General features: G+C 41.4%; 1 protein-coding gene across 26 annotated transcripts in view; it reads right to left on the minus strand.

Moving 5' to 3' along the window:
- NFASC (neurofascin) overlaps positions 1-25997 on the minus strand; it is a 351530-nt gene that overhangs the window by 112684 nt on the left and 212849 nt on the right. For all 26 annotated transcript variants that reach the window (XM_060231340.1, XM_060231335.1, XM_060231339.1 and 23 more), the window contains 6 exons: positions 13840-13951; positions 12312-12496; positions 10702-10833; positions 8511-8654; positions 1866-1977; positions 1606-1772 (listed from right to left, as the gene is read on the minus strand). In XM_060231340.1, coding sequence (XP_060087323.1) covers positions 1606-1772; positions 1866-1977; positions 8511-8654; positions 10702-10833; positions 12312-12496; positions 13840-13951 — 852 coding nt within the window. The remainder of the gene's footprint in view (positions 1-1605; positions 1773-1865; positions 1978-8510; positions 8655-10701; positions 10834-12311; positions 12497-13839; positions 13952-25997) is intronic.

Consider the following 25997-nt stretch of genomic DNA (forward strand, 5'->3'; position numbering starts at 1 on the left):
TCATTATATGACACAATACAATTTACTTAATTTTGTATAAACTATTCAAGAGTGTGTGTCTTGCACAATATTTTTGATATTTTTGCAGCACACTGGAAAAGCTGGGAGTGCAGGTGGTGGTGTGAGGGGAAGAACAGCTGAGCATGGAAGGTAGGGAGGGCTTCTTTCATAGCCTTCAAGAAGATGGGGAAGGTGTCAATCAGGGAGATCTTGACTCTCATGAAAAGAGTAGCAAGTGAATCCAGGGAGGCTCTGCTCCAGGGAGAAACTTTAAAAGGTAGTTTTCAGGTGGTCTGGGGAGGCAGATCATGGGCACAGACCAGAGTGGACTGGGTTGTTCTGGAGTGAGCAGAGGAGAAAGAACTGGGTGTGGTTGAACCCCCCACCCCCTGGCGTTCTGAGGCCAGCCAAGGAGTCCATTGGAGGAAAGGAAAACCCTGGAGTGCCCAACCCCAACAGATTCACCCTGGAAGCCTCCAACCCCTGATAATCCTCTAGGGCAGGATTATCAAACATGTGGCCTAGGGGCCACATTAGGCCCCCAGAGGGGTCCTATCAGGCCCATGAGCAAATCAAAATTAGGTTTGCAACTTACAGATACACACCTGAACATCTGAACAGCATACTTAAAGATTGCTGTAACACAGGCATTGTCTCCAGTTTTTGATACAGTAATTCAGAACCAGAGGTGCCAGTTATCAGAAACTGTTAAATATTGCAAGAATGCTAACATTTTAAGCATGTTTTAAGTTTTTTTAAAAACTTTGTTTGTCTGCATCTGCTACCTGGCATTGCATTTTATGACACGCATGGTCTGGCCCAACAAGGTCTTATTTATGTCAGATCTGGCCCTCATAACAAATTAGTTTGACACCCCTGCTTTAGGGATTTGACTCTCTTGTGTTTCCATTTCAGCTTCCTTTAACTATTCCCCTCATTTTTATAAAGTTTCCCATTTTGGACTTCAGGGGTAATTTTCCATTGACAAGAATGTAGAATAGTGTTGTAGTCACTGTTCCCAGTTGGTGCAACAGCATCTACTTCTCTCACCAAGTTTTGAGCCCTGCTCAGAACCAAGTCTAGGACCACTACCCCTCTGATCGGCTCTATGACCAACTGTTCCAGTGCACAGTCATTTACGATGTCTAGGAATTTTATTTTTACAGCGTAACTTAAGCACATGTTTACCCAATCAATGTGAGGGAAGGTGAAGTGACTCAGTATCACAGCATTATTTTCTTCTGCATCTCAAGATCAACCTCAAGGGTTTGATCAGGTAGGTGACAGTATGCTCCACTTTTAAGTAACCTTTAGGGCTCAGTATTTCTTCCTATATTGCTTCTGTTGGGTAGTTAGTTCACCTAATGTCTTCTAAAGTATTTGATTCCATGTCCTCTTTGATATATAAAGCAACTCCTCCCCTTGCCCATCCCTTTAATGGATTTTCCCCATTCCATCATGCTTCTAAGACACCCACTACATTTAAATTGTCACTGAGCACCAAGCACTCCATCTCCTCCATCATGGCTTGGAGGCTTCTAGGTTTGGTATACAGAAACCTCCAGCAACCCTTACCTCCTTTTGTGAAAACACCAGCCATCTTACCTTTGATTTCCAGGCGAACCTGGATCTCTGCTTTGCCCAGAATATTCGTGGCCACACAGGTGTATGTTCCTTGGTCTTCTCTTCGAGCCATAATAATTTCCAAAGTTCCATTCTCATACATCTTATAGTTGCCACCATCCAGAGTGTTTCCCTGGCCATTCTTGAACCTCACAACAACACAAGAAAGCATTTGTAAGAGACAGAAACACAAGGCATGTTTTGCTGGAAACAATGCTGCAGAAATTAGTTACAGCTCTTACCACCGTGCTGTAGGGATTGGGGACCCAAAGAATGGACAGTCCAGAAGAGTCCTGTTGTTTTGAATCACTTTCATCAGCTGGTTACGAGGAGCAAGAATACGAGGAGAAACATCTTAAAAAGACAACAAAATGTTGTTTATAAAGCCAGTCAGAAGTTATATGTTTACAAAATAACACTGCAAAATTACACACTGCTATTTTCACATCTAGGGTTGCAATCCAATTTTGGCATGCGTATTTGCGTTTGTGGGATAGTTTTCAATAATAGATTTTCTTCCAAAAAGCAAATTTAGAAGTGGAGCTAGTAGAAATTAAGAAAAAATGCAGGACAGATGAGGTTTCATATTTTCAAAAGCTGTTTTGAATCATGCATTGCTTTCTCTGCCCCAGCATTCATTCATTTTTGCCAGACGTTCAAGCAGCTTTTGGACTCCCTTGAACTTCTAAACCTTATAAACTGATTCCCTCACCTCCACTGAGTTTAACTTCTACTATATTTCTCAGCTTTTAGTTCAGCACCTATTCTCATAAGCTTGGTCACCTATCATTGCAACCTGTATCTTCATTATGCATACAGCAGGTATTCTTTGTCTTTTACAATATGGATAGAAGGCTGGCTCAAGGTTGACTCAGACTTCCATCCTTCCGTGGTTGGCAAAATGAATACCCAGCTTGCTGCGGGTAAAGTGTAGATGACTGGGGAAGGCAATGGCAAACCACCCTGCAAAAGTCTGCCAAGAAAACGTCATGATGTGACGTCACCCCATGGGTCAGTAACAACTTGGTGCTTGCACAGGAGACTACCTTTACCTTTTTATTTCTTTATTGATTAGGCATTCACTACTTTATGAAGTCATCCTATACAAGGAAGACAAGTGCCTCTGTTGTTGCCTATCTACATAAACAGCCAGATGCTGGAAATTTAAGGAAAAAGAAATCTTAGTTTATCACCTTTCATAATTACTGGGTTAATTTTCAAATCAAACGGGCATACATACACATTATTATTATTAAACACTTGCAGCAAATAAGTTTATAAGAAACATTTACACATGGTATACTCCTCTACGCAATCATAGCAGAATAAACATGGGTAGGGTGGGTTACTTTGTCATGAATAATAAAAGAGGAAATTCTGATGTGGAAGCTAAATGCTCTGCAATTGTTGCTCCTTTGTTCATTAGGATGTGGGTAAAGGAGGAGAGTGGGCCAAAGTAGACTTGCTGTCTTTTAAAGAGTTGGGTCCAAGTTCCCAAGACCCAACTCTATTTCCCTGTAGTCACACAGCAGCTGTGGGGAATGTCTGTTAAAAAATAAACAAGAGCCCCTTTGGGCTTGAAACACCACTATGCGTGCGTGAGTGGTGGAACAATGGTTCCTGACCGTCTCCCCCACCATTTCCCCATCAAATGTTCCTGGGTGGGGGAATTATTTCTCCATTTTTGTTTCTTCATGTATACAAAAGAACAGCAAAACCAGAGAAATATCCCCTGCCCCCAGCACCTGTACCACAAAAGCATGTTTGAATTGTGTGTTGACTCTTTGAGATTGAAATAAAAATGTTACTTTTGCATAGGGGAGAAATGCATGAATTAATACATATTTCCTTTCCCCCCTGAATTTAACCAGTGAGTGATCAAGAAGAAGCAGCAATTAGATTTATACCCCGCCCTTCACTATCTGAATGCATCTCAGAGCGGCTTACAATCTTCTTTCCCTTCTCCTCCTCACAACAGACACACTGTGAGGTGGGTGGGGGTGAGAGAGCTCTCCCAGAACTGCTCTTGTTCTCAAAGATTTTTATTTTTGTTTTATAGGATACAAAAATAAAAAGAGGGAAAAGGAGAAGATAAATGAAAAAAAATAACAAAAGACATGTATACATAAAAGTCCACCTCCCCTACAATCTCTAAACAGCTCATACTTAACCCTAACAATAGATTCAACTAAGATTTTCACATCAACCCCAGTCTTCTAACACATTAATTTCTTTTAAATACAGTTATTCCCTTAATTCTTATCAAAATTTTCTTCTACTATTACTATTTATCCCCAAATCCAGCATGCATTAACTGCTTAAATTTGAATAAATTTAAAGAAAAAGGATATACTAAAATACATTCATTTAAACAAACATACTATCAAAATTACATCTCTTATATAGGAATAATGGTATTTCAGAAAATAATCATGAAATAATTAAATTTCTATAATTACTTTCAGAGGAGACATCATTGTGTTCATTTTATATTTTCCCTCTTTACTTGTAGTAAGCATAATAATTTTTCTATTTTTCTCATATTCTTTAATCTGCCTTTTATTTATGTAGGTAGTTAATTTCGCCATAGTCGCGTATTCTGCCATTCTGTCTTTCCAACTTTCTTTATTTGGGCATTCCTCAGCTTTCCACTATTCTGGCTGCAGTCAAAATATATCTGAACAATTCTTGGAGTGTTCATCCATCATATCTGGTGGAATTCCCAGTTGCATAGTCTCTGGCTTCATTTCAAAATTGATTTTTAAAAATGTTCTGCATCTCCTCTTGTTTTTTTTGCAAGTTCACCACATGTGACTAAAGGAGCCTTCCGCCTCTTTACATTTCCAACAGACTCCTAAATAATTCTGGTCCATCTACTTAATGTCTTTGGGAGTTATATACCAATGAAAAAACATTTTGTACCAATTTTCCCTTAATGCCTGACAAACAGTAAATGTAATAGCGCTCATCTACAAATTTTTCCATTGTTGGAATGTTTTTTCTAATCCTCAATTCTGGGACCAATTCACCATACATGATTTAACTTGTTCCGTTTCTATATCATATTGGCGTAAAAGTTTGTAGATTTGTCCCAGCAAACGATCCTTGCACTGAGTTATTATCTTTTCAAAGTCAGTTAAGTCTCTCATTCAGCCTCTATAGTCATACATAGCTTCCTTGAGTCTTGAAATTAGTTGAAGATATATCAGTCATTTAATTTTTTTCCCTTCTATTTTTTGCCATGATTTAATCTCCCCTTGGGAATTCAACATCCCTTGGTAAATTATGAAGTCATTAAGTCTTCTCTCATATTTGCCATCAAATGCGTTTATTGGAGACATGACTGGTGAAGTTAACGGACTGATCCAAATTTTTAAAGAGTCCCAAGTCTTAAGTAAACTGTCTCTGGTAACATACTGAACTTTTGAAATGTGTGTTCTTATTTATTTATTTTATTTATTCATTTATTTATTACGTGAGATTTATATCCCACCCATTCTACAAAGATTCAGGCATCTAACAACATAAAACAAACAATATTAAAACATTTTAACCCATAAAATATGATGTATCCCTTCTGTCAGATCTTCCACTTCCCATTTCATAAGTCTATCATTTGGGTTTTTAATCCAGTCAGAAATCCAAATTAAACATGCTGCTTGATTATATAACTTTACATTAGGTACTGCTAGACATCTCTTTTCTTCTCATCTTGTAGCACTTTGAACCTAATTCTTGTTTTTTTGCAATTCTATATAAATGTATTGATTTGTTTTTGCCAGTCTTTCAAAGTTTGCTCTTGTATGCTGATTGGCATCATCTGAAATAAAAGGTTTACTTTCGGCAATTATATTCATTTAACTGTAGAGATGCTTCCCAACCAAGATAAATTTAATTTTGACCACTTTGCTATATCTCTTTGTGCTTTCTTCCAGACTGCCTCATAATTAAGTTCAAATAATGTTTCATTTTGTCCAGTTAAATTTATTCCCAAGTACTTGACTGGAGCTGTTAATGTTTCACATCCTGTAGTCTCCTTAATATCATCTTCCTGCTTTGTTAAAAATTTAGAAATTATTTTTGTCTTTTTCAGGATTTAAAATCAGCAATAAAAGGTGAATATCATTATTTGTTCCATCACATGGGAGACCGCTGAGGATTAGAAATGGTCATAACAATATCAGCAGAACATTTCCGTTTAAATTCTTCTCCATCTGCTTTCAGTCCTCTTATATACGGGTCCTGACTCTCCTTAGCAGCAAAAACTTCCATTGCAAGAATAGTGGAGACAAAGGCCAGCCTTGTTTAGTCCCCTTTTCAATTTGAAATCCATCTGTTAGTACTCCATTAATTAAAATTTTCGCATTCTGTTTAGAGTATATTCCATGTATCCAGTTTCCACATTTAAGTCCAGAATCCAAATACTGCACAACATTTTTGGAGAAAATTCCAAGAAATATTATCAAATACTTTTTCAGCAAGAAGGACAAATGCAGTTTTTTGTTGTTTCCCCCCCACAAGTTCTATTGCATCAGTTACAAAACGAACATTATCTTTCATGAACCACTTAGGTACAAAATCCATCTGATCTGGATGCACTATTCTTGCTATGCACTTTTTAAACCTATTTGCCATTACTTAAATAAAAAAAATACAGTCCACATTTAACAGGGAAATTGGCCTATAAGATTGAGGTAGTGATGGATCTTTCCCTTCTTTGTAAATCAAAGTTATATGGGCCTCTTGCCAGGTCTGAGGCAGTAACTTATCTTCAGATATTCTATTAATTACCTTTTGCAATGGTATTGTTATTTCTTCTTCTAAACATTTACAATACACTAGGAATAAGGACTGTTGTGAAGGAAAATACAACGGGCTGTAGAAAAATGATCTGGGCAATTGCCCCACTTTGCTGTCTTCCCACCCACCCAAGTCAAGGCATTCACTCCCCCCCCCCCCAACTTGGTGTCTTCCCACCCCCACTCCTTGTTCTAATACCACCCACCCCAACCACCTCTTTCTCTCAACTACCCACACCCATAACATTTAGTCACCTGCACCCTTGATGTCTTCCCCCTCCCTCAGCCATGACATTCATTCAACACCCCTCCCCTGCTGCCTTCCTACTCATACCACAGCTGAAATGGATGCTGGCTTCCTCACCCCTATGTGGTGAGGTCTGTGGTGGCTCAAAGAATAATTATGGGGGATGGGCGGGCATGATGACATCACACAGATGCTGAAGCTCATAATTCCTTTTGTTTGTAGTGAATTTTTTTACCCTTTTCTTGTCATATTCAGCCTTGTGGCATTTAGCATCAGTATGAGACTGTGGCATGGTCTAGGGTTTTTTGCATGGCTTGGTTGTATTAAGCTATACCATAGACTAGAGAATGCACCTTGAGGTGGTGTTTTCTGAAAGGGAATTGATCTGACTTCAGTTTTCCATCCACCTCTCTGCAGCCTCTATATAGGAAAAGAACAGTCCTTCTCCAGAGTGGAGACCAAAGCAGGAGGGAAGAGACCTCAGCAGGTTATAATGACGCAGAGTCCACCCTGCAAAGCAGCCATTTTTCTCCAGAGGAGCTGATCTCTGCCATCTGGAGAGCAGTTGTATTTCTGACTGATATCCAGCCCTCACCTGGAGATTGGAAAAATGGTTCCTCATGAGGACATGGCATTGTACCTGTCTGAGGTCCCACCCCTCCTCAAACCCCACCCTCTTCACGCCCCACCCCTTAAATCTATCTTTATCTTCCCCTCTGACTTCAGCTGATTATCACCTTCCCCTTCCCTGCAGCCTCTATGTAAGAAAAAGGCAGTCTTTCTCCACAGTGGGAGAGGGGACCAAAGCAGCTCATATCATTCTCCTCCCACACAACCATGGGCGGTGGGTTAGGCTGGAAGTCTGTGACTGTTCCAAAATCAACCAGTCAGCTTCCACAGCAAGAATCTGTGTCTGGCAGGCCCCGGTCTGAAGCCCTGACTCCTTTGCCCTCCTCAAAACTCCACTACAAAATGTCCACCAACCTGGAACTGGCAGCCATAGTCAGGACTCATAGTCCAATGAGTGCACCCTCAGAGGCCTATAGTGATACCTTTTAGACCAAGACTCTTTCTGATAACATTTTTCCCCTTCCAGAGGAGGGCAATCAAGAAAAGTGTCTCTCTGGTTGTTTCCCTCCTCCTCCCTCTTTCAGTAAATCTAGGTCAGGGTTTCTTTCTCTGCTCTGTGAATCAGTGCAACAGGTGGTTCAGCCAATGGAGGAGTAGTGAGAGCCAGTAACTGCCAGAACTAAGGTTGGTTGCGTTTCACTGACAGAATCAGCTTTGCTGGCTAGCAACAGCCACTCAGGCAGGAGAGAGGAGCAGACTGAACCATTGGCATGCAAGTACTCTTGATTAATTGTTTGATGGTCCAAAGGCTGATACCGTACAGTCCCATCAAGCTCCAACCAATCAGGATAGTCAGATTTGTCACCACGTCAAGAGAATTATTATTAAAAGATTGCTGTTAGTCTATCTGGTCCTGGAGCTTTGTTCTTTTTTAGTTTTGATACTGCTTGTGAAATCTCTTGTACTTCTAGAACTGTTCTTGAGCAGAACAGCTCTGAGAGAATTTGTGGCAAACCCAAGGTCACATTAGCAGGTCTATGTGGAGGAGTGCAGAATCAAACCCGGTTCTCCCAGATAAGAGTCCGTGCACTTAACCACTACACCAAACTGGTTCTCAAGGATGTTAGTTTTGCAGGGGAAGGGAAATAATGGATTTATGACCACTTCAAAGCAAGGATAATTAGAAATGCTATGAAATAATTGTAATGCTTCCTAAAAACTGTATATAATGTACAGAAATCAGAAGTTTAAGTACTCCATGTGATGCTCACCTAATACACTGACAAAGGCATTGGCCAACAGGTACCCATGTTCATTGGAAGCGTTGCACTGGTACACAGCACTGCTGCCAATCTGGGCATCCCGGAACATAACAGTGTCTCCATTTACTTCACGGCTTGGATTAGGAAGAGAACCTTTAAGACAGACAATTTATTTAACAAACATGTTATCCTGTACTCTATTCCAAAAGGAATAATCAAGGCACCTCACACTGACACAGCTGAAGTACGATCCCTATAAAAACAAATTAATCCATACAACCATCATTAAAAGCAGCAGATACTTAAGAACGATTAAAACCAACAATGCTGGCTAAAAATATAAAATCACATATATAGAGAGAAGCAGCATAAAACAAGGTAAAATAAACAATATAGAAACTACAAAAATAAAAACATGATCTAAATAATCAACGTAGTCTAAAAATCTACAGAAACTCAGGACACTAAAATATAAAATTAAAAAGCCTCTCAGAAATGGGAAATCTTCAGATTCTGCAGGAAGAGCAACTAAAAGGGATATGTACCTCTGAAAGGAGGGAATTCTATAATGGGGGGGGGGGGGAGGCACTGCTGAGAAAGCCCTGAAAAGGCTGCTCACCAAATCTCATTGTTGATAGTGCTGACTTCTGCAGCAGAGTCTTACTGGCCAATCTCATGTACCAAACAAACATATTTTAAATGGAAACTTATATCCCTCATTTTTGTCTTCTGTCTCTCAAAACGGTCACCAAGGTGGTTAACAATCAAAGCATACATAATAAAATCGCATTTTGAAACCACTACCCTCCAGTCATTAAAACAATTAAAAACAGAGCTAAACTAGAAGACATAAAAACAATAATTGAAACAGTGGTCAAGAAGGAAGGATCACTGAGGGAATGCTGAATGAAACAGAAGTCTTTACCCACTTGGTGGCAACAGAAGGGAATAGACAAATCTCTCTGGAGAGACAATTCCAGGTTTTGGTGCCATGACTGAGAAGGCTGTCTCCCGGGTGCTACCTGCCTAATCACAAAGGCAGGGGCATCAGAAGCAGGGTCCCCAGAGATTACTAGTGGTAGGGCAAGTTCATAAGGGAGTAGGCAGTCTTTCATATACTTATGGAAGAAGGTCATCAGTCTTTCAATATTTTTTTATTTAGGTTTTTAAAGATCAACATCAGTACTTCAAATTGAGCTACTAGCAAATGTCATCAAGCCCACTTTAAGAGACAACACTACCACCTCATTGCTGTGATTTATGAAGATGTTATATGTTTAGGAAAAAATGTCACTAGAATTCTCACTGTATGACTCATGATCCTGGACAAGCCCTTTGTAGAATTCAGAATACTGTACTGAACACAAAAGATGCATGGGAAGGTAAGGAATTGAGAGAAGGCCTGGAAGAAAAGCTACACAATAGACTATGCAACAGAATATTTAATTTTTCTCAGTAACACTTGAAATTCTAATGGTCAGATTCTGTAACACATTCTTCAATATACGGCAACTATTCTTCAAGGGTAGCAATTGTTACAAACTAATCCATATGCCAACATGGAGGCATCAAGTTAACATGAAAAACAAAATCCAAATGTCTTACATAGGATATGAGAAATAAACTACAAGAGAAAAGGGAACTGAATCTAGTGCTCAAGGGCTCTCTTTTTACTGCGAACTGGTGTGAGAAATTAACAGAATAATCCTTCATATATGTTTGTCTATCTGCCAAGTGGGGATCCTTTTAGAAGAAACAGGGGTCTATGTCTATCCTAAGGACACTGCAGATATGAATAAAAATATCATGTTGTAAATTAAGAAGAAGCAAAACACCCCACAAAACAGCCTGATGAGAAATGAGCATGTTCATTACCTTGGAGGGAAAAAAAGAAGGAAGTGGAGAGGACAGAATGAAAAGACTGCTAAACCTTCTAAGCAGTTACAATATCCTGGAGAGGAAACTGTAGATAAGGGGGACATTTCCCAATCACTTATCCCTCTGTGACTTCTCATGGGCCTCCAACTTGTTCATGAAAAATCCCATGTTTCTTTTATCATACCTCATGCACACAGTGTGATCATTGTTAATACCATCATTACTGAAAATATTTGTGTATTCTTATCTAGAATCATAAATTCAAGAAACACATTGTTAGGGTTGTGAGACATTATTGTCTGTTCATAATAGAAATGCTTACTTTCTATAGGTTCTCCATTCACCAGCCACTGGATTGAAGGCTTGGGGTTACCATTGGCTCGGCAAATAAGTCTCCCACCCTCACCGGGAGCCAAAACAAGATTCTCTGGTTCATCTAACCAGTAAGGAGCAGCTTTAAAGAAAGACAAAGGGATATTAGAGCTAATAGGACTGCTTGCTCTCCTTTCACAGTATATTTATTTAAATTCAGTTTACAGACTGCTCTTCCCTGTAATACAGGGCTCAGGATGGTGTACAACAGTAAAAACAAAATTCATACATAATTTCACAATTATGAGCAGCAAATACATTAGTTAAAAGCAAAAGCACATCAGTTATACTAACTAGATTGAACTAGACTTCAGTTTTGTTACTGCCTCATGGCGGAGGCAGAGGATAAGAATACCAGCCAGGTAAAAGACAGGAGTGCTAGCCAGATGGAAACCATCGCTGTCCCCAACCAAATGCCTGGCAAAACAATTCTGCCTTACAAGCCCTGCAAAACTGCACTAAGTCCTGCAGGGCACAGATGTTGTTCGGCAGAAAAGTACCTGGCTCTGATCAAGGACAGCCAGATGTCTCTCAGGCCGGAGACCACCAGTAAGTTCTTATCTGCTTAGTGCAGGATTTTATAGGGGGTATACCAGGGGAGACGGTCCCAAGGATACATGGGCCCCAAACCATTTAGAGCCTTAAAGGTTAACACAGAATCCTGAACCTAATCCAGTACTCCACTGGAAGCCAGCGCAGCTCACACAGCACAGGTTGAACATATGCTGTTCGTGGGGGTCCCCGTAAGGACCTACACACTGCCACATTCTAGACCAATTGGTGTTTCCAGGTCAACCTCAAGGATAGCCCTATGCAGAGTGAGTTACAGTAGCTCAATCTGGAGATGGCTGTTGCATGGATTACTGTGACTAGGTCAGGATGGGACAGGTATGGAGCCAGTTTCCTGACATGGCACAGCTGGGAAAACGCCAGTCTGGCAGCATTTGTGATCTGGGTCTCCAATGATAAGGACACATCCAAGATCACACCAAGCTCCTGACTGTTAGTGCTGGTAACAAGGGCATGCCATCAAGAGACAAACCTGAGCCCCCCTTCATCCAGCCACAGAACCTCAGTCTCAGATGACTCTTTTTCAACCATCCCATCATGGCCTTCAGTCCCTCAACCAAATTTACTGGGTTGGAATCTGCTTGCCCGCCCATCAACAGATAAAGCTGTGTGTCATCAGTATACTGGTGACACCCCAACCCCAAAACTATTCACCAGTTGGGCAAGGGGGCTTACAATGCCAAGACCACAGCCATACAGCCTGAAAAATCTACAGCCACCAATGGCTCCGGTCATGAAAGCCTTTGACAACAACAATCTGATTGCCTTTTCGTTGAGTAAAACCTACCTTCATGCTAACAAGAAAATGAATATTTTCATTTATATATTTAAAATATTCAAATACGGCAGAAGATTAAACTGGTCTTGCTAGGATGGGTTATTGAAAAGTGGTTCTCTTCAGCTGCAACAATGGAATTTTCACCTCATTCATTACACGACAAAGACACTAACGGACAAGGGAATAAGGAAATTATAGTAAATAAGACATACCCTTTACTCTCACTGAGACTGTGTGGCGGCTACTGCCCACTTTGTTGGATGCTAAGCAGAAGTATTCACCAGAATCTTCCTCGGAGACGTTAGCAATTCGAAGTGCTTTTCTGAAGTTCTCATAACTGATCCTGCCTACTGGAAGCTCCCCTCCCCTCTTGTGCCATATGATGTCTGGTGTCGGACTACAGGAAGAAAGAGAACAGGATTTGGCCACTTGAGATGAGGACTGTTGTAACACAAGATGTACTTTAGAAAAGGAAAGGCAGTAGTTCCCCAAGAGGTGGCTTGTTAATAAGAATAGGAATCTCACTGCATAGACTCAAGATCTCAGACAAACCTGCCCAAGGAAACAGAAGGCTTCACTGACAAGGGGGCAATAACTTTATGATAAAGTATTTTCTTAGAAAAGTATAAGCTTCTGTTTGATATACCAGGCTTCTGTAGTAAACAAATTTCAAGTAGCAATGCAAGATTCCCTGTCCTTCCCGCTTATGATGCACCTTATTTTGTTCTATTAGTTTGCTAATTTTATTGTATTGTTTCAAAATTTAAATTGTAGGTTTTTATTGTTGTTCAGTTTACGTTGTGTTCTGCCCTGAGCCCATTATGGGAAAGGGCAGAATATAAATAATTAAATAAAGATATTTGAGCCACTGCCAGAATAAGCAATAGTAAACTACTAAACAGTAAACTAGACAGATGAAAATATATGCCATGGGCTATGCAAAAACCTGTGCATGACTGGCTTCCACATTCCACATGCAGTAATAACAATTCTGAAGTTACTTGCATGTTGTGGATATAAAGTAGTTGCTTAGTAAAGGCAAATCATGCCTGTTACATGACCTAAGAGAACAAACCTGGGAGAAACATGAGGCTTGCTTCCCTCTCCCTCATGCATGGCTGGAGTGAATTAGTAACTTCCACTCTTGTAGCAAACCGCAGTTTTGCCATTATGTCAAACCCCATCTGGAACATTTAGTTTATATAGAAAGCACAAAGCCTAGTTTGGGTGCAACATCACATTACAGTCTGCTGTGAATGTGGCTGCTATTATCCCCCGTGAGAAAGGTGGGAGAAGGGACAGGAATTGCTCAGGGAGGGATGAGGCTCCTTCTAGTCTTCTCTTCATAGCAGCAGCTATTACATCTGAACCATGGTAACTGAGATCTATAAATTATATGCACGTTATATCATTCTTGTATGATACATTGAGTATACATGCAAGTAACTGCAAAATGAGACTGAAACATTGCCATAACCACAGTAGTTATCACTTATTAATAATAACAGTGTTGGATCCTCTATGAACTGGTGGCTGAGTCTCCAATCACCCTAAGGGAGACACTGTTTTATTTACTAACATTGCTCTCAAGAGGAATATTTAATGAGATTTCATTTTAATCCTATTAAAATCAGCAATAAAATAAAATCAGTAGTACATAAAATGGAACTGGGTGGGAAAGTATTCAAGTACTTAACATTACAAGAGTCCACCCTTTTCCTGACACCCTGCGGTACGTACACTCCTGAGGCAATACATTCCAGCAAGAGATCCTCCCCTCTCAGAACCATCTGACTGCTTGAGGTCCCAGTAGGATACATGAAGCTGGGGTGCCTTTCCGTAACACCTCGGGCTGAAATCAGGACATAAGGGAAAGAACACAGAGATTTGTAAATCTTTTTATCTACAGGGTTTTCAGCTGTAAAAAACTGAACTTTTGGAAATGAAAAACAGCCAACAGCAGAAAAAATGCAAATATTTCACAAGACGCAGTAACTCTGAATGTCTTCCCAAAGTCTGATGTAGAAATCATCAGACAGGTTGAGGGCAGATGCTTAAATGATGCAGGGCTTAATCAGAAAAACGAGACGAGGAACAGAAGTCATATAGCATGGAACAACAGAAAAGTAATGTTTGAGATGGATAAGTTTATTTAAAGTGAGAACAGATTACATTATTATAATTCTTAGTGTTTAACAATGTATAAGTTCTAACTTTGAGAAGGCATTCAAGATTTAAATTCCTAAATTTCTTGTTTTTTCAAAATAAAATATTTTTGTTTATCTCTGTACACTTTTTGTACTCTTATTAGAGGTAAAAATTCTGTCTTTAATTTGAACACAGTCTACTGACATTAAAACTCTCCTTTGACTTTTCACAGTATGTAATGAAGAAGAAAAAGAAATTGGGAAAGGGAAGCTATCTTTGCCAGACAGAGAGAAATTGTTCCATTAACTTCTACTTGTTGTACAAACGTATCAAAAACCTTCTTACTCTGGGAACAGCCCAGCCAGAATTATCACAATAGTAAAACATTTTGGTACCTAGAGGGAAATAAGGGATTGTACTACAGACAACAATAATTTAATAAATTCAAGTAACCAAAGTGAGGGTGCACTTGAGACCCAATTCAACAATGCACTGAAGGACTCCAACTTACTTTCAGCTGCACTGCATGCAAAACAAAATTATGTACTAAGGCCTCTGTTAACCCTGCTATTTCACCATTGTGAATGGAGATAGCGCTATTTGTAAACAAGTGCAGAACTCAACACAAAACAAGACAAAATATGAAACTTGCAGGAATCCTGATGTACCTATTGAGCTCTCTCACGTGGAAGAGCTGTCCCACTGCCTTCAATAGTACAAACAGCTCCAGGGCTGGGTTCAGGGACGAGCAACCCAAGAGGCTACCTTGAGTGCTAGACTTGGAGGGTATCAGGCTTGAGGAGTGCTTGTAATAAGCTACATTCAATATTGAATAAACAAAAGGGGACATCAAAGATGCTCTCTACCCAAGTCATCATTTGGATCAGGACCAGCACTAGCTTCAGATGTCTTTCTCTATTGTGCAGGTAGGGCTGCTGGTAACATATAGTTCACTGGAGAAAGTCTGGCACAAAAAAGAAGAGTTCCACAAATACGCTGCTGAGCATTCAGACGTCTGGACTGTAATATGTACCAGTGATATCAAAACAGTAATCTGAACCCCTCCACCCTTCCACAAAGAGCATCTTGTGTATCATTTTATGACTATAAAGAGGTGAAGCAGCAGTGAAAATAGAGAACTTGGCAATGATTTGTTCAGCAAGTCTTGAAATACCACCTACATTCTTATAAGGGCTTTTTTTGTCAAGAAAAAGCCTAGCAGGAATTCATTTGCATATTACGCCACATCTCTGACACCAAGTTAGCCAGAACTGCGTTCCTGTGTATCGTGCTCCAAAAAAGCCCTGATTCTTGCTGTCCGTTCTTGGTGTTCCAAAGGCAAGGGAGGGAGAGAGGGCAAGGAGGGATTTGAATTAGAGTGGGGAAAAATAGGCCACAGCTTTTATTGAATACAGCTGAAAGAGCGATGGTGGCAATTGACCTGCCTGCTGCCCAGGCCCGTAGCCACGGGGGGTCCGAGGGGGGAAGCCCCTCCATTCAACCCCCCTTAGTGCTCTGTGGCCCCTCCATTGGGCGAGACCTCCCCTTCCCTATGTAGGCCCCTCTATTGGAGGGCCTCTAGGACCTATGGGAAAGGGTGGGCTGTAGAGGGCTTCCTGGAAGCACCCCCCCGAGGGTGACATGGGTGCACAGTCCCACCAAGGCAAGCCCTCTCTTCTTTGTCGGACCAGGCCGTCCCTCTGCCTGCAGCAGCAGCGGGGCCTTTCCCTCACAGTGCTCCTTCCTGTTTGCCAGTTGCAGCAGCCCCTCACCTCTGCCTTTCCTTCCTCCCTCTCAACGTGGGCCTCGACAGGGTGGACAGGGCCGGCAGTGCAGGTGAGGAGGTGCGCCTGGCTGGGTTGGGCCTTATCATGCAACTTGGGCCAAGTTCGTGCATTACACCAGCGGGGTCCCTGCCGGATAGGGTTTTGGAGGGGAAGAGCAACTGAGGGTTGCGGGAGGGTGAACGTCTCTCTCTGGGAGCCTTTGTGCCCCAGGGAATTGGGTAGCACGAAGGGGTAGAAAGTGGAGGTGACTGCCTCGGGTTCAAAAGGGGGTACAAGCAAGTAGGAGAGGGAAGGCAGGGGGAGAAGGTGTGGGTAGCTCGATGGGGCAGACCAGAGCAGGGTTCTCTCTGCAGCTGGTGTTGCTGCTGCTGCTGGTTGGAGGGCTGGAAAGGCTGGCTCAAGATGCTCTCAATGGCGAAGGAGCTGCTGAATTTGGAGCCGGAAGGCGGGGCAGACGAGGTTTCTGCCTCCCCCGATCCGCCTCTCCAAGTGAGGCAGTTTCCAGTAGCGCAGCATGCCTCCACGGTGCTGTAAAAGGACATTTGGGGTGGAGAGGGCCATCAAATCGTAGAGGACCCCCACTGAGTTTTCAAGGCAACAGACAAGAAGGAGCAGCAGGGGAGCTGGCTGGAGGTGGGTGGCTACAGTGGTTCCTATTAACACCTGAGTGTTTGTTGCAGTTGCCCCTCCCCCCCTTTGGTGGCCCCCTCATCTGAACTTTTATCGCTTGGGCCCCTCCATCCAAGATTTTCTGGCTACGGCCCTGCAGCTGCCCTATATATGCACACACACACCCAGCCGCTGGAAGGGGGAACCCCCATGGAACAGCAAAAGCTTAGATGCCACATGGGTGCAAGTTGTTGAGTGGTTCCCTTGTCACCTGGTGGTAAGAGCCACTGGACAGCTCCTGACCTGTACATGCCACTAAGTGGCTCTACCCTCAAGACCCCTTTAGGGAGTCCACAAAATGGGGGACAGGGAATGTAGGCACAGCCTTCCCCCCAATGGATCCACTCCAATGCTCAAACCACCAACCAGTGCTGTGACAAATGCAGAGACACAAATGCAGCTGAATACAAGGAAGGGCAGGTGGGAGAGCTGGAAGAAACTGAGAGCAAGGGGGCAGACACAGCATGTCAAAATAGCAACGGCAAAATGCAAGAGCTCCAGGGTTGCCCAGAACATGCCCTAGCCAGCCCACAGAAAGATGAGATGCCCAGCTGACTGTTTTCTTTTGAGAGAAATGTGCCTTCCCTGACATTGTTGCAGCAGGCACTGTGGTTAGAATGGGTAAGCTGCCATCAGATATTTTAACTGATCTGTTTATATGATTTGGTTGTTGTTTTTATGAATTATTACTTATTGTTTTACCATATGTTGTGAGCTGCCCTGAGCCCACTTGCAGGGTAGGACATGATACAAATTGAATAAAATAAATAAATAAATGAAACATGAGCCCTGACTCCTGGGCTCCATGCCACAACTGAGCCGCCAGGATGGCCTCCTTGGCTTGCCCCCAGCTCTGAGGCATCAAATACAGCCTCAGATAAGTCCGGGGCCATGGCTTCTTCGACCACTTACATTCTCCTAAATCTGGAGGTTTATTAAACTCAAAGGCCACAGTAAATTTACACCATTATCTGAAGCTGCAGCTAATTTAGGCTGGGATCCAAAGGCCTAGTCCCATGTGCCTAAGGGAGCCTGAGTGTGTTCAACAGCAGTCTTCCATTCTACCCTGCAACAAAACACTTTGAAAACTTAGGGATTTTCAAAGACGTGACATGTTGAGTCTGTTGTTCAAATAAAGTAACCAAAGTAACCAACCAATTAGATCCAGTCCTTACAACTTGAATAGCTAGATGGTAATCTGATAGCAATTACTTTGCACTTGGCCACAATGAACCTCATCGGCTGCATTGATGCCCACTCACCCAGCCTTAACCCTTTGGAGTGCCTCACACTCCTCTCTGGTTCTCACCACCCTGAACAATTTAGTGTCATCCGCAAATGCAGCCACTTCGCTGCTTACTCCCAACTCCAAATTATTACTGAACAAGTTAAAAAGCATCAAACCCAGTACTGAGCCCTGCGGCAACCCACTGCTTACCATCCGCCACTGCGAAAATTGCCCATTTATACGCACTGTTCCCTATAAATTAGCCAGTTTTTGATCCACAAGAGGACTTGTCCTTTTATTCCATGACTCTCGAGCTTACTAAGGAGTCTTTGATGAGGAACTTTATCAAAAGCTTTCTGGAAATCAAGGTAAACAACATCTATTGGGTCCCCTTTGTCCACATGTTTGTTCACCCCCTCAAAGAACTCTAACAGGTTAGTGAGACAAGATCTTCCCTTACAGAACCCATACTGAGTCTTCCTCAATAACTTTTGTTCATCCATGTGCCTACTCATTCTCTCTTTGATAATGGTTTCCACCAACTTTCCTGGTATTGAAGTCAGACTGACTGGCCTGTAATAGTACCCCAGCTTTGGAGGCTTAGCTCAAAGGGGCAACCATGCACTGAGAGGTGAAGAGAGGCAGGAATCCAGCTGTACTGACCCATCATTCCTTACCTGTCTCCTTGTTCCTCTCACACAAGGCTGGGTGCTGCCTCAATAGTGTTGGCTCCCACACTGGAGGTCAATGGGTGTATGCATACAGGGATGATCCAAGCCAAGCCCTTCCAGCAGCACACCCCCATGTCATGGAATAGGACATACTCCCAGGAAAGTATATTCAGGACATTCACTTATGATTGTAGCAGGGATCCTTGCAGCCCCAGACGAACTGCTAGCACACTTCCTTGTTAGGGTGTCCCCACCTATCAGGAGGTGGACACGAGAAAACTGTGGTTTGGGATGAATGGCAGCTGTCCCACTGTGTTCCATGGATCAGTTGGCCAAGCAACCATAGGACACACTGCCTTTCAGGATTGAAGCCCTATGCAGCAGTGGCAATAGCAAAGCACTTCCTCATGGGATCAGTAAGTGTCATCTGAATGGCTACTACATGTGCCCTGCAGGTGGTTTTCTCTGGCAACTGGAGCCCCTCTTGGGGATGGGATCACGGATCCTGCCAGAGTCTCATAGGCATAGCTGTAGTTGGGACAGCATTTGTTCTGTTTGCTGCACGTTTCTGTATAGCATCTGTGCAGGTGTTGATTCAACAGGGAGACCCGGGAGCAAGACTAATGCAGTTCCTACCAGTTCCAGCACAGCTCCTGGAGCAACCTGCCTCAGGCATTTCCAACCAGCAAGTGCAACCAGCAAGTCTGCCTCATTCACATTTATGGTTTGCTAGGAACAACTCAGCTAGTATCTCCATGGCTCCCAGGAGCAGTTCACAAAGGCAGAGGAGTTATACAGGACAGTTGGCAAACCCAATAATTGGACTTCATGATTTGTTGCTCAATAAAGTCAGAAATGTTCTGCATCTCTGTCCCTGTCTGTCTGTGAAAGGATGAGATTAACTCCATGCCCCTCTCTGCCCCACTCCCTCCACCCTCATCTGTGACTTCCTTCCCGTGAGAGACTGCAGCAATGGTGGCACTGCACACATCTGAGAGGGTGGTCTTCTTGGTGCCATTCGACTTCTGCTTTGTTCAGCTCTTTTAAAAGGTAAGATCTACTATTTTGGTGCATCATCCAAGATGATGCGTGGCTCCTTTAGTACAGGGGGCATCTCTGAGTTCCACGCTCTTCCATAGCACTGGCCTCTGACTTTTTTACTTTTTCGTAGGAGGGGCATTTGGCTCAGAGCAAAGTTGGTTGTACTGTTGCTGGGTCTTTCCTCCCATCCACTGGCTCTCTATGGGGAAAATGACATTGAGAGACTGTGGCCAGATCAGCAGGTGATATTGGCTGCATCTGTGTCTACCACTCACTGGGGCATCATCAACTGCCATTAGTTACTTATTTAATTCTATTTTTAGCCCACCTTCTCGTAGAACAAGTTCAGAGCAGGTTACAAAAGATCAATTTAAATATATATCAAATCTATATATAGATTGCACCCCCTGCCAGAGCGTAGCAGGGGGTGCAATGGACTGTGGCGCTGCATTGCAGAGCTGGGGGGGCAACATGCCTGCCTGGAGCGACATGTGCCCTTGGGCCAGCGCTGTTTGTAAGAGTACAGTTACTCTTAGGTCAACAACTGAATGTTGTAGTTTCTAATGTAAGACTTATGTCCATTTACTCTTTGCATCCTCCTGGACTGAATCCTCCTGGATGGAACTGAGACCTAGGTTTCCTGTCCCATTACCAACACTGGTATCTCCACATCTTCTACCCCTCTGCATATCACACCTAATCCAATGAAGCCTGCCATTGTCATTCAACTGCTTTTGACATTTGACATCTAAAATCACCTTTATAAAGTTTATATATCTGATACCTCATGTTACATTGTATGGCATACACAGCCTAGCCCAAGAAAGTGGCATTTATGTCAGATGTGGCCCTGACAAATGAGCTCAGCATTTTTTTCCATAGACAGTGATCACGAAAGATATGGATGAGGGGCACAGATGCAAACATCTGAGATAATCATCCGAAGAAGTAATTATAATGACTATAATTAAGAAATACAAGAGTATTCCACAGGTACACAAAAGCTGCTTGCAGGGAAAGCAGACCAGTCACATACATGAAAAACAACTAACAGTGAACAAGTAAGATGCAACTGGCTCAGATCAGCAAAAATAAACAAAACAATATTATTTTTTTAGCACCTGAAGGCCATGTTAGCAACACTGCTAACTTCGATAAACATCTGGCATTAAAAGACATTCAGTGCCAAAACAAAAAGAAAATTGACTTAAGCCTATTGCCCCTCAAGCAGAATACTCTATTAATCATCAGGTCAAAGATTTCTACACTATGGTTGTATCATCCTGAATCAGCAGTTCAGTAACAAGGCTTTGTTCTGTTTATGGGCATGGATAATGAAGCACCTTTTGATGTGCATATGCACAAAAGGAAGATAAGAGAATAAACAAAACATTAAGCTAATTTCAGGACTGCCAAAAGACACATACTAAGTGATCAAGAACCTCTTTAGGAAAACCTAGAGATGAAACTTTTAGACTTGTTCTAAAGGTTATGGCAGCATTAAGTGGGATGACAATACATTTGTAAAAATTTGGTTAGTTAATTATTTAATTAATGGATTACCATTATAAGTCCACGTGTGAGTACCTGGAAGATATGTTCACCACATTATTGAAAAAGTTCCTCCATTTTTAATGAAAGTCTCTATTAACATAGTTTGCTCTCTCATGGCCACAAGTCCATGACAGCTTACATAACATGGAGACACTTCACCAAGAACGTCTTGGGCACAAATGCATCAGAGAATACTTCTGCATTTGTACAACTCCTGTTTACTTCAATAGAACTTATACACCAGATGTTATCAGTTGATTATGCTGACTTTGATATAATCAGTCTTAATGTGATTTCTTCCTATAGCACATCTGTGAATCTATTGCTACTTGTTCTTGGAAAGTAGGCAATGCAACTTCTTCAGGCTTTTTAATAGATAAATTACAGATCTAAGTCCGGTGAATTTGGCAGTGACCAACCAGCTGCCCTGAGCCTGCCTTTGGCGGGGGAGGGCGGGATATAAAAATAAACTTACTTACTTACTACTTACTAATGGTAAACTACTAGTAGGCTTAAGTTAATTAAAAATGTATTGGTGAACTTTTAAAAAATAAATAAATTTGTAAAGCTTTTCTAGAAGGATCCACACTCTTAAAGGTTCCACACATACTCACAGTAATGTCAACTATAGGGTTTACCTTAACAGAAAAGACAAACACATTGCTATTTACATGTCCGCCAGTGTATCTATAATTAACGGAATGAAACAAATATAGGAAGGCAGAGATGTCAACATGGATTTGATTTACAACAAATCCATGCTCTGAAATCATATGTTAACATAACTCTATGTCAGAACAACCAGGACAACTTATTTCACCTAAGTATATTAGATCAGTAAAAAGACAGTCTTTCATATCTATTTTACCCAACAAAACTGTCCTACTTTAATACCTCTGAAGTTGGCTATGTGAGCCAGCTGTGTTTTAACTGTTTTTAAGCCTGTGTTGTGTAATCCCAATATGTAAGTAACAGCACCTCTTGTAGCAGTATAGTTCTGTTCAATTTTCTACCTGTTCAATCAACAACAGGTCAGCTGTTAGAGCTGTACTATAGCCAACTGGTCATCACAGAATGTTAATGCAAAGTGCCACTTAGCTCCATGGACAACTAGTTGTGGTAACAAGTCCCATCACTGGCTTGTTTGAGGACAGGCGATACCCATTTGTCCTGGAATGTATCTGTGCACCCAGAGTCAATGTGTTGCAGTGACTAGAATATTGCAACAATGACTAGGGAGGCCTGGACTCAAATATTCACTTTGTCATGAAGTTTACTTAGGTGTCTTGGTAGTCAGTCTAACCTACATCACAGGGCCATTGTGAGGATAAAATGGGCAGGAATTACCTACACTGATTTGTACTCCTTAGAAGGACAGGATAAAAATATAATAAAAATAAATAAATGGCTGGTATAATGCCAGTGTCTCTACTAATCTCTTATGTACTCTATGTACACAAAACTTTATCCCTCTTGCTAAAGCAAACCCTGTGACATTGGAATAATGAAGCTTAGCCAGATGTTAGCTACTCATCTATCACAGCATGCAAGAGATGAAGAGTTGACCATTTGGCAAAAATCCTCTTAATGGGATTTACAAATGCATAACGGGAAAAGGTTATATGTTACTAAATTTCAAGGGAGGGAGGCAGACGCGTAGTCTTTTAGCTCCGATATGATAAGTCTCTTTTAACTTGGTTTTATCGGTTTTAAATCAGTTTTTAAGGCGCATACTGGCTCTCCCTAGGGGAACACCGGCTGCCCTGATGAGAGCAGAAACTGGCCTTCCTTCCCTAAGGGCACGGGTACATCTTGCTGTTCTAAAAACCTGGAAAAATAACAGATCGCTCAGATCTGATTTGTTTAGTCAACTGGCTTTTAACTCAATGTTATCTAAAGATCCAGAGTGCCTTAGCTTTTTCAACAACTTACTTGTAAAATATTCCATTCCTGATGACCTTCTTGCTGTCTCAGTAGACAACAGACATCTCAGAGATTGGGTATTCAAGTGCGATGCCACGTTAGACAACTAATTTTAAAATGTCAGTCAGCACTATGGTTTAAATTATTTATCATTCTAGGTCTCCCTACCTGGTTGGTATAGCTAACCATAACCTCAGAGTTGCCTTCACATCCTTGCGATTTGAAACAATGCCAATGGCAGTGCTCGCTGGCCATTACAGTAAAATACCTAAGGAACAGCATGTCTGTATCTGTAGCATTTCTGTTAGTGAAGATTTACCTCATTACATTCTTAACTGTCCATTGTACGCTCAACCCAGGGCAAAAATTCTCTCCAGGAAATTAACTAATCTACACGCCTATTCAGATTCTGAGAAGATTGTATTTCTGTTAGCTGATTTTGATGCCAATATATCTCATAGTATGGCATTGTATGCCTTAGCAGCGAAGAAATTACGAGCCAAAGCTGTTTGTACTGGTGCTAATTAACTACTGTTTTTGTGGTTATTCTGTGATCGCAATATTTGTTCTTATTTTATGGTGTATTTTGCCCTGGTTTGTTTCACATGCGGTTTTTTGTATTCGGTTATATCTTTTGATGTCTCAATTTGTCTCATTTATATATATATATATATATATTGTTCCACCTGAACATTTTATCTGTGTGATTTTCTTTTTGTTTGTAATGGCCTATGGCTTAACACAAATAAATTACTATTACTTACTTATTTACTAAATTTTATGGTTCTGTGCCATAAGAAATCATGCATATACTTCTGCGAAGAAAATATTCCCAGAGAACGCCCAAAGAGTGTGGAATAAGGCACCTACAGTATTTATATCATCCTGTAAACACAGAATCTCAGTTCCAGAATAACTTTTAGTTTAATTTAAAAGAGTGTTATCCAAATTTTTGATACTAGAATCAAACTTAATTCTACATTCTATAAAGATCATATCTTTTTTTCCTATCAGCTTCTAGAACAATTGGCAGGTATCCTCCTTGTGATGGTGGATAGCTAGTTAATATTCTTGCATGAATACCTGTTAGCTGCTGCAGAGGTTGCATCAGAGAACCCCAGTGCATTCTTTCTTATTTTAGGATAACTACAGAGCCCATATACTGCTGCCTCCACATTTCCATGGTAAGTGGGGAAGATGGCTTAATTTTTCAGAACAATGTCTACCTCTTTTGTAGAATACCAATGTGCATTAGCACACATTTTTGAAATCACTCAGCATTCTCATAATTTAGGGCCAAATGACACAATATACAGGGCATACCACAAGATGCTCTAACTCTGTTTAGATCAGTAGTGCTGGGAGAGGAGTGTTCTCCCATCTAAATCACCTCTCTGAAGCTGCATCCAATCAACTGGAACCCCTCTTTGAAGTATTAGTCTCTGCTTCCTTTCCTGAAGAGATGCTATAGTTGATGTCCTGTACTCATTGATACCATTTGTAAAACATATTTCTCCTTCTACATTTGGCAATCTTTTCTACCTTGTTAGCACATCTTGGCAGTACCAGGCAGTTTTTATAACAGACCGCAGTGGTGTGAACTTGTATGCCATTTGAAGGGCATCAGTAGATTCAGAACAGGCAAAAGGAAATATTTCAAGAGACTAAAATGTGGAATTCACTGCCAGACGATGTAGTGAAGGTCACAAGCACAGATGGCTGTAAAAGGGGATTAGACAAATTCATGATGGAAATGTTCATCAGTGACTATTAGCCATGGTGACTAAAGGGGTTAGTAAGCCTCTGAATACTAGTGCCTGGGCCTCTATGTTCTACTGTTGGCTCTCACACTTGTCACTGTGTGAGACAGGATGCTAGATCAGATGGACCACCAGTCTGATCCAGCAGGATTCTTCTTATGTTCTTATGAGGGTCAACAGAGCTTCACAGAAAATGATGTACAATCACTTTATCCATATCCTAATCCCTCTCCTCATGCTTCTACATGACCTAGTTCTAATCTCTGAACTTCCATAGCCACTCACTTTCAGTATGTGGCTTTCAGCTTGTTCTAATTTTATTTGGTATCAGTTTCTATAAATAAGGATAGGCCTGTACATCAGTGTTTCATCCAGCAATGAACAGAAAGCATGGGAAATGTGCTTGGAAGCTGGAAGTATGTTATTCCTCTCCAGAATAACCCTCCTTCCTAAATTTGAGAGACTCAGATAATGAACATTCCCTTCCAATGTAGGGTTTGTATTAACTGAAAGCAGGATATCTGACCCCCCATTCCAAGTTAGAGATATGTATAATCACCTTTATTGCCTTGTTAGAGTATCTGAAATTGATAAACATGTTAACCATTAAATTGTAGAAGAGGGAAGACAAATTTGAGATAGGGGGCATAGTTCACTCATAGAGTGCAAGCAGACACTCTCTTGTTCAATTCCTGCCACCTCCAGCTGGAATTGGTAATACTAGGCTAGATGGTGCAAAGGTAAGTGCCTAAGTATAAGGCAACTATAAATTCTAATATGTTTATGAAGAAAAATGAGGTCAGTCCTTGCCCACTGCCCAGTGAAAAGTTTCTCTTTAACAAAATTATTTCAATCTACAGTTCTTTGCCTATGTCTGATCAGTAAGAATCTGGGTCTGACCAGCATGCAAAATGGACAGTTGATTGATCCATCACTGAGGTCTCAAGATTCACTGCAGAACTCCCACTAGAGCTGTTGAAAATAGATAATGTAATAAACATTATCAGATAAAATAAGCCAGTAAAACACTATTCCTATACACTTTAAATCACAATAAAACATGTTAGGCACATAGGAAATGTGTTTAAAATTAAGTCATTTGGACATTTTTTTTTGC

The sequence above is a fragment of the Heteronotia binoei genome, chromosome 2, assembly GCF_032191835.1.
Source record: "Heteronotia binoei isolate CCM8104 ecotype False Entrance Well chromosome 2, APGP_CSIRO_Hbin_v1, whole genome shotgun sequence".
Lineage (NCBI taxonomy): Eukaryota > Metazoa > Chordata > Lepidosauria > Squamata > Gekkonidae > Heteronotia > Heteronotia binoei.